This window comes from Homarus americanus, unplaced genomic scaffold (assembly GCF_018991925.1).
Source record: "Homarus americanus isolate GMGI-L3 unplaced genomic scaffold, GMGI_Hamer_2.0 scaffold24260, whole genome shotgun sequence".
NCBI lineage: Eukaryota > Metazoa > Arthropoda > Malacostraca > Decapoda > Nephropidae > Homarus > Homarus americanus.
Genome location: NW_024721079.1, coordinates 1,080,571 through 1,095,691, shown reverse-complemented (window position 1 = coordinate 1,095,691; position 15,121 = coordinate 1,080,571). Strand labels below are relative to the sequence as shown.

General features: G+C 34.9%; 1 protein-coding gene across 8 annotated transcripts in view; it reads left to right on the top strand.

The window, feature by feature from the left end:
* LOC121861408 (phosphatidate phosphatase LPIN3-like) overlaps positions 1-12,275 on the top strand; it is a 36,330-nt gene extending 24,055 nt beyond the window's left edge. For 5 of the 8 annotated variants that reach the window (XM_042359092.1, XM_042359095.1, XM_042359094.1 and 2 more), the window contains 3 exons: positions 1,812-1,859; positions 8,128-8,325; positions 8,583-12,275. In XM_042359092.1, coding sequence (XP_042215026.1) covers positions 1,812-1,859; positions 8,128-8,284 — 205 coding nt within the window. In that variant the 3' untranslated portion in view covers positions 8,285-8,325; positions 8,583-12,275. Of the gene's footprint in view, positions 1-1,811; positions 1,860-3,139; positions 3,535-8,127; positions 8,326-8,582 lie in introns of those variants that run through there. The other 3 variants (XR_006088020.1, XR_006088022.1, XM_042359093.1) reach the window with 3 other exon arrangements.
* The last annotated feature ends 2,846 nt before the right edge of the window (positions 12,276-15,121 follow it).

The following is a 15,121-nucleotide window of genomic DNA, read 5'->3' as shown; positions in this document are numbered from 1 at the left end:
GTGAGTGCCATTTGCAGGAAGCTGAGGGGTCATGGGACTAGTTATAGGTGGAATATGAAAGTGAAAGAGGAGATTTGTTTTAAACTAAAGAGGTGGTGTTTGGAGGGGGGGAGGTGTTGAAGAGCTGGTGGGAGAGAGAAGCAGAGCCGTTCTGTAGGTTACCAGTCAGGATATGGTGAGGGAATGGTGCTGCTGCGGGTGGGGATGTTGAGGGTTGCCGTTTATGCATAGCAGGGAGGGGTACTGAGAAAACGGCAGAAAGCGTGTATAATTCCCCCGTGTGGAACAGGGCTGAGGAAAAACGTGTAGGGATTATAGGAGAAGGGGTCTGTTTAGTCTGTAAAGAAAGGTATTTGGCAAAATCATTCCTAAGAACACAGTTGTAAAAGGAAATGGTGCTCTGGGGAAGATTAATATGGATTCAGGATAGAGGTATTTGTGGGTAAAGTACAGTACAGTATTTGCATTGAGGAACATGAATGAAAAGTTTTTGGAAAAGCAAATGAATTGTTTGTGATAGTCATGGATCTTATCATTATCACTTTTACGGCCATTTTCCACACTTGCATAAGTTAGGCTTGATTACTTGATGGTAGTCTCACTCATCATGGGCTTATATCTTAGGTCATTTCTCACAACATCTCTCTTCCACATTTTAATCTCATGCATCTCTTGACCCTATTGGTCTCCTTCATTCTCTCCATATGCCTGAGCATCTTAAACTATCTCTTTGCTAAACCTCCAATACTCTCAATATCCAGCCACTCTATTATTTCTGAACAATGATTCCTATCTTTCAACATCACTCATTCACCTCACCAGTCTCATTTCAGCTCTCAAGCATATGCATGTCATCCTCTTTAACTGTCTGCTTCACTGCCATACAGCAACACACAGTACTTCTCACACTGGATACCTACAACTTTCCTTTCAAATGATGAGTCCTCCTGTTACTTATAAGGCCACAGCTAGAGCTTCAGCACCACCTTCAGCCCTAATCAGGTCACCCAGTGGTGAAACTCAGCTTGATCCATGGATCCATGGCTACAGTATATCCCATGTCAAGCTTTTCCAGCCTTGCTAATGCCACACGCTTACCTATACAGTACATACAATATACTGAAAGGCAGCAACATCCTACAGTCTGGTATTTACACTACTGGAAGTCTTGTATGCTCACCTTCAACATTTACTGTCCATCATCAAATTACTGCCAATGCTCTTACAGACAACATATGGTCATTTTTCACTTTCCATCACAGGTTCTTCATCCACAACACATTCTCTGAGGTCCTTTTACTTCATTCCTTCCTTCCATTTCTTCAACTTCACCACCACTATCTCTAGAATGCTATCAACACTTATAGTTATCATCATAGAACTACTCCCAGGGCAAACCAGTCCTGAAGTTTTTGATAGTGTCACTAATGCCAGAAGGGGGATCTAGACACCTTTAATGGATCCTTTCTCGAACCTTAAATTCCTCTTTCCTTGTCATTTACTCTCTCAGTTCTTGAGCCTTCAGAATATGCCTTAACTACTTGTACAAGATACTCCTTGACATCTAACTATTTTGCCCACTGCATTACCTTGTGGCACCCTGTTGAGTGCCTTCTTTAAATCTACATATACAAGGTAGTTACTGTACAGCTTTCTCTCCTTCCCTAATACTGTACTTTATCTCTTTTAGTTGCCTGGCCAGAGGTATTTCTTTTAACTCTTTCTATCTGGTATTTCAGTAGATAATGTCCACTCTCTCACTTATCAATTTCTCAATCATTTACCGCAACTTTGATAACCTGATCTAACAGCTCCAAGCCCCTGAAATTTCCACGATCAAGTGCATCACCTTGTCCCTTGTGAGTATTAAAAATAGTGTAAAGCTCTTCATTGAACGTAATTGCATTAATCATTTCAGTCGCCAACATTATGCATTGGTGTAAAAGCAGTGTGGGAGATATTGAAATTTTTTGAGGTGAATGAGAAATTATTAAATGGCACCAAAGAGTTTTTTTTAATAAGAGAAACAGTGATACACATCAATATGCCAGGAAGAGTGAAATTGGCTTCAGTGAAAATAGGTCTGTGTTGAGGATCTGAAATTTTACCATGGTTATTGAATATTTTCATGATTAGTAAGAAAGGAAGAAGCAAAAGTACTGTACTGAAAAGAGCTAACAGTTTGGCAAATAAGAATACAATGGGAGGTGAATCGGCTGCTGTTTGTAGATGATAGTGTCCTTGTGAGTGATTTAGATAAGTGGTGAATGACTAGGAATGTATGATCCAGTGTGAACAAAAATTGATATAGCCTTAATTGATATAACTGTATCTTTGTGGCTTCTATTGGTTCTGGTTCTCTGAAATATTGATTACAGAGTGAGATATTCATATTCTGACCTCACATCTGTTATCTGGCTATAAGAGTTGCATGAAAACACAACCATGTATTATCAGGTTGACTAGTTTTGTGGGTGATCAATAGTGAGCTTGTGAACAAATTCGGAAAGAAAATATAGATTCACTTCTTTCAGGATATGGGTAATATCTGGCTGATTTGATTACCAGAATTTAAGGTTACTGAACAGTCCATATTTGTATATTAAGTATATGTTTAACACCTGTAAATAAGGAGGAAAAAACATGTTACTTTGTTATCTAAATGTGAAAAAAGTAGTCTGTTTAAAATTGAAAGGAAATGTTGTCAAGGATTCAAAGTTATTGTATTCTCAAGCTTGATCTTTCTGAAAGGGCCGGCACAATTCCTTGACTAGTTACTCTGATGAACAACTGAGGTTTCTTTGCATGTACCGTACTTCTGTGATTTTTTCCCTGTTAATTTTAGTACAAAACTAAGAATGTTATGAATATATTGTTTCATGTAGGTAACTTGCATGATGTTTTAATGTATACAATATATGTTTAATATTGTTTTCTTCTCTGATATGATATATATTTTTTATTTCTTACTTTATTTATTTATTTTAAAGGAGGCAGTGCAATATACAGTACATTAAATGCTTTAGTCCAATTTGCTTTTCTTCCATATTTGTCAGTAAAGCAGCATGCAATTGTGATACTGTAGCACTTTTCTTGTACTGTATTGGTGTTGTTAACTTCTTGCCGTTTGTTTTTGCAGTTACATTCGACAAAGCACAGTAGTTGATGAAACTTTCCCACCTATTGAAAAGGCAATGGTCCCTCAAAATATTGATTTGGTATACAGTGATAGTGACTATGAATATAACGGCAGCAGTGACGATGTTTCCACTGATAGTGTGGACAGTGACTGGTAGGGTCATCCACCAGATTAGTCACTGCCACTTGACTCATTCAAAGAGAAAATTAGAGAATGTGAAAATTATTTGAATGTCATGTATATACCTCAGAGTGTGCAGTATACTTGATGAAGCTTTTATATGGTTACAATTGGGACCTAATGGTGATGGGAGATGAATTCCAGAATCCGACCTTGCTTGAGGTTAATGAAGTCCAAGTTATGGGTCTGCATCTGTGTAGACTTTGATCAATAGGGTAAGCAACTGATGTGTGGTGCAATCCATTACTCAGGCAGTATATATATATACTTGAGGAGCTTGCTTACATTGCATCCTAATATAATTTGTACAAGATTATTACCCTGAGCTCTACATATTCCTTCATACTTACAGTCTGCTAACTTATTTGAAGGCATATCTATGTATGAAGGTTGTTCAGTAAGTAATAAGAGAGGTTGTATAGAATAAAACAAAGACAAATGAATTCAGATTCTCAAAAGTACTCCCTGGCCTTTGAGAGGAACCATTATTTAATAGCACTGTATTTTGAGTAGCAGACCCTACCCACCAGGGTGTAGTATATGTCAACTCAATACTGTAGCCTAGACATTATTTTTTAAGGGGGGGTGAAAGTGCGAGAACCGAGTCAGTTTATTCCTGGGGATAGGCCATCATCTCAAGTGTTAAATTCATCAATAGTTTCATTGCAAACATGACTTGATAGATAGGGGAAGGGTACTGTATATAGTCTTGGTGAAGGATTCATCCATTGTTGATGAACTTGGAGGGTTTATCTTCAAGTTTTCTCTGCAGCTAGTATGTTTTCTCATGGCCATTGTAATTGAATAGTCTATTCTTTAGGTATGCATCCCTGTCCTCCTTTTTACCCCAATAAAGACGAGATGAAACACTTTACCAGTGCTGTAAATTAGTTGCATTTTGGTGGTAGGGATTCTTCAAGTGCATTCTGTTTTGTACCACCCAAATGTTCTTACTTGAGACATATTTCCATTTTGATCTGTTTGTTGGATCATATCATGATTTTCTGTTGTGGTTTACTAAGCTACAGTACCAGAAAAATTTAATGGCCATCCTTTGTTCAGTTTGCAAATCTATGATGGGTAGCCAATACCACTTACAGCAAATGTGATGTTGAAACAATCACATAATTCACTGATTTGTCCATTCAAGCTTGAAATGCTGAGCCTAAAATTATGGTCTCATTACTTATTGAACAACCTTCAAACTAATTGGTCTCACTGCTGGTTATTTGATACTTACTTATGCTCTATAACCAGCAAGTTGGTTTAACTGACTTTCTCAGCATTTTCTTAGTCATATGTTCATTACTTGAACTTCATGGCTCATAAATGAAAGCTAGGATAACAGCTGGATGTTGATCAAGGTGTATAATGTTGGACAAGTGTGAAAAGTGAGTCATTACTTCAGATGCTGAGATTTTTATTGCATAAGCTTAAAAGGGTAACTGTGTGACCAATCTGTAAACCCTCTCCTATATTAATGTTGACTAATTAAACACTCTTACTTGCCCTAAGCATGAACTGTTAAGGTGTAAGGCTGTGGGAGGTACAGTATTAATCTCTTGCCCAGAGCATGAATTCTTAAGGTGTGAGACTGGGGAGGTATTAAACTAATTCACTAAATGCCAATACATTTTGTTATGTGAGTGCATGTGCATCTTGAATAGTACAGTACTCTACTGTACTGTAACTGTTGGTTAACAAATTATTCTTTTATATCCCCAGAAAATTCAAAAAGTATTTTAAGGTCTAAAGAATGGTGAAATATTTTAATTTCAGATGGATTAATCTGGTCGAGATTTGCCCTCTCTGTCTGTTACTTTGTTACTTTGACATTTACCAACTTTCAATTTTCAAATCACCCTGTTGGATCACCTTGAAGTTATGTGTGTCATAGGCTGATACCGGGTATTAACAAAGTATGGGACATATTTTATTTTTTTGAGCTCAAGGGAAATATTTGCTCTATAAAAAGAAAATCCTTGATATCCAGATGAGTATGTGGTTGCTTCCATTGCTTTTGTTTATCAGAGAGTATTATTCAGAATAACATAGGCCAGTGTTTTTTATATTTTTTCCAATATGGAACTTGTAAGCTTTTAGAAGTAATATATATACAGTATATATATATATATATATATATCAGACTGTTAGTGTGGATGAATCACATTTCTGTTTTTTTAGGTTTAATTACACCTAATTCTCAATTTAATTTTATTGTTTATTTATTATTGTTCTATATGGAAAAATTATTTGCTTTTAGATATTTGTGATCTTTAGTACCGGTAGTTGAAGCTTAATGTTTAGCAGAGCACTCATAATTAAAATGGGAATAGGGATCTTTGATGTACTGGTAGATGGAAATAAATTAATTCTTAAGTGGATAAGAAATTGCAGTTATGAATATACTGCTGGGACATAACAAAAAGTGATTGATAATCAGACTCCATGGTGTGTACGTGTGTTACTCAGCTACCATGAATAATAGAATACTAGTCTGCTCATCTTCTAATTGATCCAGACAAAATAATTCACTCCTAAAAATTCTGGACAAAAAATTATATCCCAAAGACTTTAGACAAAGAGTTTGGTTATAATTAGGTTTTTTCCTTATAATTCATATTGAAAAAGAACCACCTCATGAAATGTTCCCCATATGTCATAGTTGTTGATGCAAAGTTGACAAACTTAGCTAATGTATTCAACAACAACCACTGATCATTCCTGGAGATATCTCTCGAGAAATAATGTTGTAGGAGTGTCTGTTTTAGACATATAGTGAGTAGAAAGATGCCTTGTGTAAGGGGCAGCATTGCAGTTTGGACACACTTTCCAACCAGAAAGTAAGTTTGTCAACCAATTTTTTGTAATTATTACATATGGTTGTGTTCCTTAAACATGTCAGTGTGGATATATCTCCTGCTTAAGTGTTTAAGTTTTACTACAGAGGGAAAGGATGTTAGTGAGTGTATATTTATACTCTTTTTCCCATCCTTTGTTGATGGTGTCATTATCTCGGTTTCATAAGAAAAAATGACCCCTATCCTCCACCAGTTCAGGAGGTTCCCTGTTGGTGTCATGACCTCAATATGAAAAGAGCCATTATTTGCTCTCCTCCCCCTGACCATCTGCTGATATCAAACAGCATGGATCACTGCTCTTTTTACAAAGCAAACTGTAAGAAGTAAAAATACACTGTCTGGCATATGTTTACGTCCTGCACCAACACAAGAATGTAAGATTCTTCATTACTTTTAAGTTGATATAATAGAGTGAATTTTTTGATTGATGAAAATACTGTAATAGCTGGTTTGCAGTTTTGTAGAAGTGAAAGGTTTCCTTATTTAGTCATTTGCAAGGCGAAACTTTTAATAGATGCCAGGGATTTTACCAACAAACTGCTTTGTACTTGGATTGTTTTATGTACATTTGGTTGTTTTGTAAATGTTTCAAACACATATCCAAAGGTAATCATAATTCACAGTGCAGTGCAGTACACTACAGTACAGTATAACAATAACCTAACCCAGTTTAAAAATACACTACTAATAAGTTATAGTAAGTACGTAGATAGATTTTTATTTTTATTTTTGTGTACAAAAATGACCCACAACTTGTGTACAAAGTGATTGTGATTCCCATATATGAATCTACCTGTTTGCAAAATGATCAGCACCTGAGTGGTTTATTCATTCCATTTTATAATGGGGAATGTCATCTAAGCAGCCTTGATGGCAGTTGTCAGTTTCTGTAGGAGTAATTATTGACAGTATTAGATAAAGGAAAAACAATGAAATTTATATAAGAGATTTATCATTCCTTACAGGGTTTTTAGATTTAAAATTCCAACTTATCATTTCGTACTTTATGGTTGAAAAATTATTACAGTATAATTATTATTTTGTATAAATGAGGCTTGAGATACAGATAAGTGTCCTCATTAACTGCAGACGTTGTAGGGGAAAATAAAGAGAGAGAGGAATAGTGATATATTTTCTATATATACCGTATACATGTATACTGTATATGTATACAGTATATATATAGAGTATACACGGTAGAAGATGACTTGGTTTTTGAAGATGAACATGATGTGGTTGATTAGGAAAACTGGAGTAAGTTGACAGGTTTAGCAGTAGAGGAAAGAACCAAACATAACAACACCTTCAGTTTACCAACCGCTTCACAGTTATTGTGAGACAAAGCAGCTTCTCGAGCTGTACTGTACGTGTTGCCTACACAATGGCATGTTCATACAAGCATATTTGGTGTTTGATTTGAAATATTGTTAAGTGCATCCAGTATAAGCAATTCCCATTTAAGTAATAAAATGAAAATAAACCAGCCTGGCCTTCAAGAATATCAGTACAGTACTTTAATTGACTGTCCAAACCTCGGAGAGTAAAATGCTTAAGTTTACTGTAAACCCAATTCCAATTCTAGAATAGCAAATTGACCTTGGTACCCGTGATGTCTCAAAGTATAATTTACATCATGGGTATAGAGAAAGTAGTAAGTACAGTACTGTATGTAGTTTGATAATTTTGGTAATGAAAAATCATCCAGTGCTGATCTTGAGCAGTGTGATATACTGTACTGTACAGGATTTGTGTATTTTTGAGGAGTTGAATCAATGTGCATATAAATAATTTAAGAAAAGATATTTAATATAACAAAAGAAGAATAGATATTGCTAAAGAGCAGAATGTGATATACGTACTGTATTATATTGATATAAAAGTTTTTATGGAGAATCTTTTGTCACTGGAACTGCCCTAAAATTTTTATAACCTCTTCTCTTTTGACAGATACTCCAACCTAAGTGACATTTCCAACCACATGTTCCCCCCAGTGGCTCACCAGGAGACTCTGGGAGAGTACTCCTCTCTCCAGTATTGGCGGCCCCGTATGCCAGATGTATCTGATGAAATAGAAGCTGTCCTTGCCCAAGAAAGAGGAAAATAACTTCCTTCAAGCTGTAGCTGAATATTTTTAAATAATTGTTGGTAAGAATTTGTTTGTGTTGCCACTGCCAAAAACTTAATGAACCAGATTTCTGGTTTTTGGATGGTTAATCTTTATAACCTTTTTGGTTGTACAAAATGAGGCAGCTGTGTCCTATGGACTTTTTATTTTTTTATTTTTATTTTTTTTCTCTCATTATTGTTTCCTATAAATAACATATTTTTTATTGCAGTAGTTATAAAACATACTTGGTGTCATTAATATTCTTATACAGTAGAGCTTTATCTTTTTTCTGTAGACAAAACAGGTTACGGGCCTTAGAAGACGGAGTTGCTTGCTTCAAACATTCCAAAGAAATGGAGCCTGTTTATCCCTGAAGAAAAAATTCATCTTAAGAGAAGACAATGGACTTGGTTGTATTTGCTGATTACTCAACAATAGCTAGAATTGATTCTTTTTTATAATGTACACTAAAACATTTGTTTTAATGAATGTAGTACAGTATGCATTATCATTTCTCAAAAAATTAAGATTTGTGCAGGAGGAATTACAATTGACATCAGTGCATTTTACAAAGTAAATGAATGTTATTGTAATTAAATTTGATTCAAATAATGGCACTTTCCTATTTCATGGAGCTACTCACCTCAGGGACTGATGTTAAGTTAATGTGACCTGAAATGTGTTTTGAATAATAGTCATTATTCTATTAAGGTACAGTACTGTAATCTGAGAAGAAATGTGAGTATGAGCCAGATTGAACATTGTTTAGCCAGAATGGTAAATGATGGGTATAGTAAATGGTAGGAATTTTAAGAAAAACCCATTCAAACTTGTTTGACTGCCATTCTTTACACATTTTTTTTTAAGGAATTGTGAAATCAGTGTGACTCAAATAAGCAGATGAAGTGCTGAATATACAAGGCATAAAGCCTTCATCTAGGTAAAACTTAAGTATTACTGAAAGGAGATCCATCTCATCATTTGGCCCATTGTGTTAATCGCTTGTGATGGCATGGGTAATGAATAATATGACTTCTCCATAAAAAAACAAATAGCAGCATTAACACACAGGCTGTCAGAAATAGTAAGATTGAAGTAAAAGGAAATTGTCAGCCCACAGTTTGGATAAGACATCAATTGTCTAACTTTGAAGTACAGTACTTGTACAGTACTGTATGTATTTCACTTTTTCAAGTTGTGGCAGCACAATATTCCTCTCAATAAACTACCTTACTGTTCAAATAAATAACAATTATTTGTTATTCAGATTGGAAATAAGAAGTGATTTGCTGTTAGCTGAAAAAAGGAGCAATCATTTGTATGGTAAGGTATATCATTTCCATTCAAAATGAGTTTCATCTTGGGTACAGTCCTAGAAATCAGTATTTGTTAAGTTATTTTCAATAAATTAAGGTTAAGTTTAGAATTCTGCATATCATTTCAGTGTATGTAGTTCAGGGAATTATCATTATATATTTATTTTTTGTACAGTTATATGTTATGTCATCTGTATCAATAATACATTTCATTTCACCCATAGTTTGAAGTTTTAAGTTTCAAACATTCATGGCCTCTATCTGTGATGTTCTTTTTCATTTATGTGTAACAATTTACCTGTGTATTGTTTGGTTTTAATATCTTAAATTTATGAACTTCCTTATAGCAACCTAACTCCATTCCCATCTATATGGAGTGCTGCAGGTTCTTTTACATTCATTCAATTTAAAGAAAACCATATTTAAGAATATGTTTGTTATTGCTAAGAGCCCATTCGTAAGAATTTGACATTGATTATACTGTATAAACATCATCTGTGATTTATATGCAGTCAGAGACGTCTAAGTCGTTCCTGGAAAGTTGTAGTTGGTCGTGTGTGATAGGATCCTTGTAGTGCAGTCAACTGTGGTCTGTTGAACACACCCACCAAGGTGCTGTAGCTAACTTGACCTGTTACTTGGCACTAAGTCCTGTTGGTGAATGTTTATGAGGCCAGTCACCATTTCTTACAAGTTAAAGATTTTTGTCATTATCTCTGTTTACATGGATGTTTCAACAAGAGTTTGGTGGCATTTCTTTGAAACCAGTGTTTTTCAATACTGAAGATGTATTCTGAATAATTGGTCTTCTTAAAACTACCTTGTTCAATGATATGGAATTTATGGCACTAATTTAGAAGTGTTGAATGAATCCATTAATATATAGATGTGTTCTGTGTGAGTTGTCTTTTGGCAGTTAAGAAGTTAAGGACCCTCATTAAAAGTGTAACATTACAAAAGGATTTATTGGGTTACATTCAGTTATTCTGTTTTCCTGTAGAATTTAAATACCGGTATTAGTACATTTTTAATAATTCTAAAAATGTTTAATGTGATGAATATTGAATAACATTGAACTTTTTGGCAAGATGAAGGAAGAAAATGGAAGTTCTGTAATGAGATGCATATTTAGCTTAAGCCATAATAATAGATTTGTTGATTCCTCAAAAGAGTAACTTTTATGCCAGCAAATATATTTAAAGAACTAAACTTTGCCAGAAATAGTCTCCATGTTATGTGATAATTTATAGTGAGCTTATTATTATTATTATTTTTTTTAATTTCATATTGACCAACAACTTCTGCATTAAACTGTATTGAAAATTTCATGTTCTTTAAGGGGTATGAAATATGTGATTTATAACGTAAAATAGAGCAATGTGTGCTATTACCTGAACCATAGACCAACGTAACCAGTGATATCTTGGATTCTTTTCAATGTGGAATTTTTTGTTGCATATGTTTTTGTGTGCGTCTTTTGTACAAAACTTTTTGCTTGTATCAGGCATTTTTAGGTTAATTTTTGCTAGGTAATATTTAATTTCTTGAGTTGATGAATCGTTCTCTCGATTTCAACTGTGGAAGCACAGAAAATGTATATTTTTTCCTGTATTAGCAATACCTTTTATGTGGTTCTTGGAAATAACAGAACCATGTAGGCTAATTGCCATTTTCCAAAACAATTGTAAAACAAGAGGAACATTGTTACATTTCATGTTAGTTTTCATATATGTGTATGTTATGAATGGCATTTATACTCATGAAGCTGTACAGTGTAACTAATGTCTTGTCCCTCCACTTTGTTTAATACTGTACCAGAATAATTAGACCACCTTTTTGTTTCCAGTCTTAGTCTCATAAATTATGTTAGGAAGCTAATACTCAAAGGGTTGAAAGATCATATGTGTCATTAGTGAGTTTTTCGTCTTTTCATATTTCGATATATCCTTGTTTGATGATGTGCATAGACTGGTCATCCCACTCATGTGTTCTGTGTAGCATTCCTTTTACCACACTACCAAAAGTTTAGAAGTATTATGCTTTACTTGTGCTTAGTGATGATGAAAGTCATGTAAGTAGGTTTGCAGGCTTGAGCTGTCTCATAACATCAAAAGATAGACATTTGGGTGTTGCAAAGGATTTAAGATACTTGTATATTGGCACTCGTAAATGCAAAAGAAAATGAAGAACTAGATGAGTAAACAGCTTTTAATTTATTTGTGAGATAATAAGTCATCTTTGATTTAGATGCTCTTGAGCAATGTAAGGTTTTCTTGTGACTTACTGTTCAACATAGTCATAGCATCTTCAATAAAACTGCTGTTATTATAATTATATTTTTGTTGAAATTAGTGACTCGTGCCATTGTGTATTTGTATTAAATTTGTAAGTGGCATTTGAGAAGTGAACACGCACCTCTGTAGAGCGAGATCCTCATATTACTATTGGTAGTCATACCTTTGGCTCCATTCACTGCATTTTCCTCTACACTACTTAGCATTGCTATTACTTGCATTTCAGTACTTTAAATCCTCAAATGTTCACGCTTCTTTAAAAAAGTTCATGTAGTGACTGCCTTGAAGATTTAGCCCTAGGGCCTTTATTCTTCGTGCTTGTTTTATTTGCCATCTTGTGATAATGCGCTCACTGGAATAAATTATAAAAGTTGAAAAGTTATTTAATTTTACAATTCATATATTACCTGTACTGTTCTGTATACCTCCACTGCTCAAAATATTGAAGTATTATTTTTTTTTAAACAAACACCAAAAGAAATAATGCTTCTACTAACAAATATAGCTCTTAACTCCAAAAGTACTTGGGCTAGCAACATTCCCAATAATCAAGCAAAGACCCTTTTCTAATATAGTTTCACAACCGAGATCAAACTTAGGTCAGTATGTAAATTCATTAAGGAGAAATAAAATTCATCACAAATAGAGAGAAAGGCAGCATTGCTCTTACATATACTGCTGAGTATTCCTTGTCATGGAGAACTTTGACTAAGGTGACATCGTCTGGAGTAATGAAACCACATCAAATGACCTTAATAAACCTGCTCTTTTTATAGAAACTCAGAGAAAATTTTCTATTCCATGTTTAAGATCTGATATACTACAAAGGGGAACAGACATCCAAACCGACGGACCTCATCATAGTTAACGAGGAGAATATAGTGGCCAAGTTGGAACATGCCGCTGTTGATACCAGTCCTTGTGTGACACTATTCTTCAGCTTTAACTGTAACTCGGTTCATGATAAAAGCAGGCCGCCAAGGTTGAAATATTGCAAGAGCAATTATGATATGAGGAGGGAGATGAGGGATATTCACTAACCTGATTCACTGAGATACAAAATGCATATACTACAACTGAATATCATAGCTTGTAAAGTGAACCATTTAATTGATAAATATATACCCAAGATCAAATTCATTGGCCCCAGGAGTGAAAACAGGCCAATATGTGCAAAGATTTTTTTGTTGTGCAGACAGGCCTATATGGCTTACTGCAGTTATCGTATTTTCTTATGTTTTTAAATTGACACATTTCAAAGTATAAACCGTCATAAAATATTACAATTAAGCTTCTAGCTAGAGTAGACAATGCTTATTACATGTGTTCATATGATATAATGCACTACATAATATTTACACAAAATTATTATAATTACAAAATCAAGGCTCCTACTACACCAAATTTAGCAGGAAATTTGGTGGATTTTTAGAACAGGTTTAGCAGGGTTTTGGGTAGTTTTCTGCTAGAATTCAGCGGGTTGGCAAAATTTGACCTGAGGTTGATAGCACTGCAAGTTGTCAGTGTCGCGCAAATATTTGTGTACAAACGGAGGTGGCAGAGTTCATCTTAATAAATGGAAAATTAACACGTTATTAGTGATTGGAAAATGGCTGGTGCAGGTATGTGTGTTTATTATAATACAAGTAACTCATATTATACAGTTTAATAATGCAAGGAGTTTTTTTTTATGGGTATTTTGGTCTCTTATGTGAGGGACAAATATTCAGGAAACGGCCGCCCAAGTGACTCGATCGGTGGCGAAGAGAATAAATGTAAACAAAAAAAAGTCGGTTATTTAAACTGGATTAGTATCTATTCGCTCTCATTCTTCTGAAATGTTAAATCATAAATCTGCATTAGATTTATTTTAATTATTCATTCAAAACTACTCATGAATTAATAAAAGGGCTGAAGAAAAAAAGTCATCTTTATTGTTACCAACAACAAACAAATCGTAGACAGACGGCATATTCAAAATTAGTTTTCAAAGGCCATTCAAACAATATCATTATACAAAAGTAATGTAAACATGCAGGTCGGAGAGCACTCTGAAACACATACAATTTCATACAAGAACAAGCAGGTTGTACTATCGTGGACAATAGTTCGCTCCTTCCCAACCTGAAGCAGTCGACCCGCACAGCACACCCGCACCAGATAACAACCAGTTGGGAGACTCGTAAGGCTTCTGTACGTTCATCATGGGTAACAACTTTGCTGTGTGTAACCTCTGGTGAGACAAGAAGGCACCTCAGTGTATAAGCCTCCACTCGCAGTATGACACTTGTCAATTGGTAAACATAGCAGACGACATGTTTGCGATAGCGCCCCATTTAGTGTTTGACTAATCAACTAAATTAAATGCCAAATATCTTTTGAGACAACGCGGTCAATTGTGGGGATGGTGCTTCCTAAATAGATATTCTTTGAGCAGGACTGAGGGAGTAACTAGTGACTTTAGTGAGGGAGAAGCCATATAGTTTTTCAATGCCGTCTTGTTGCGTCGTGTTCAGTATCGTATCACAAGTTATCTGTGCTTGTGGAGGTTGAAGATTGTCTCCAAGAGTTCATCTGTCAACACTGACTCTTTGGCAGGACGTGCAAGCGTTTAAAATGGGGCAGAAAATTGACAGTGAAGAAGAAATATGTTTCAGTGCAACAACCGTGAAACGTAAAATTAAGCAATGCCGCTTCAAGAAAATTGCATTCATTGCTACCAGATATCAAGGTAAATTCTTTATGCTTATATCCCGGGAGTTAGGTAAGGTTAGCAAAGATTGATTAGGTCAGGTTTAGGGTTTGTGCATTGTCGTTTCCATATTCGTGTTTAGTATTATAGGTATGCAATTACGTTATACCCAAAATTTTGGTTCAATTCCATTTTTTTCTTTTACTGCTAACTGTGTTCTCCACACTTACCGAATGATTTATAACATAAACATTTATTTTCTAATTCATACCTTTATTGCACTATGTAGTCGTCCATGGTGTGGGCCTTCCCATGACGTCATTTATTTTTCATACATGATTGGCAGTGGATATTTTACTGAGTGCGCTCTGCTGATCGGTTAGTCGTCCGTCACCGACGAACAACGTAAGATTGATATGCGACTGACTGGCGGCATTTGGCATTTATTTTTTAGTCAGAAATTTATGTATGAAAAATGGTTTTAAGGTCACATTGTTTTTTCATGGATCATTTCTTAATATTTAAGAGAGTG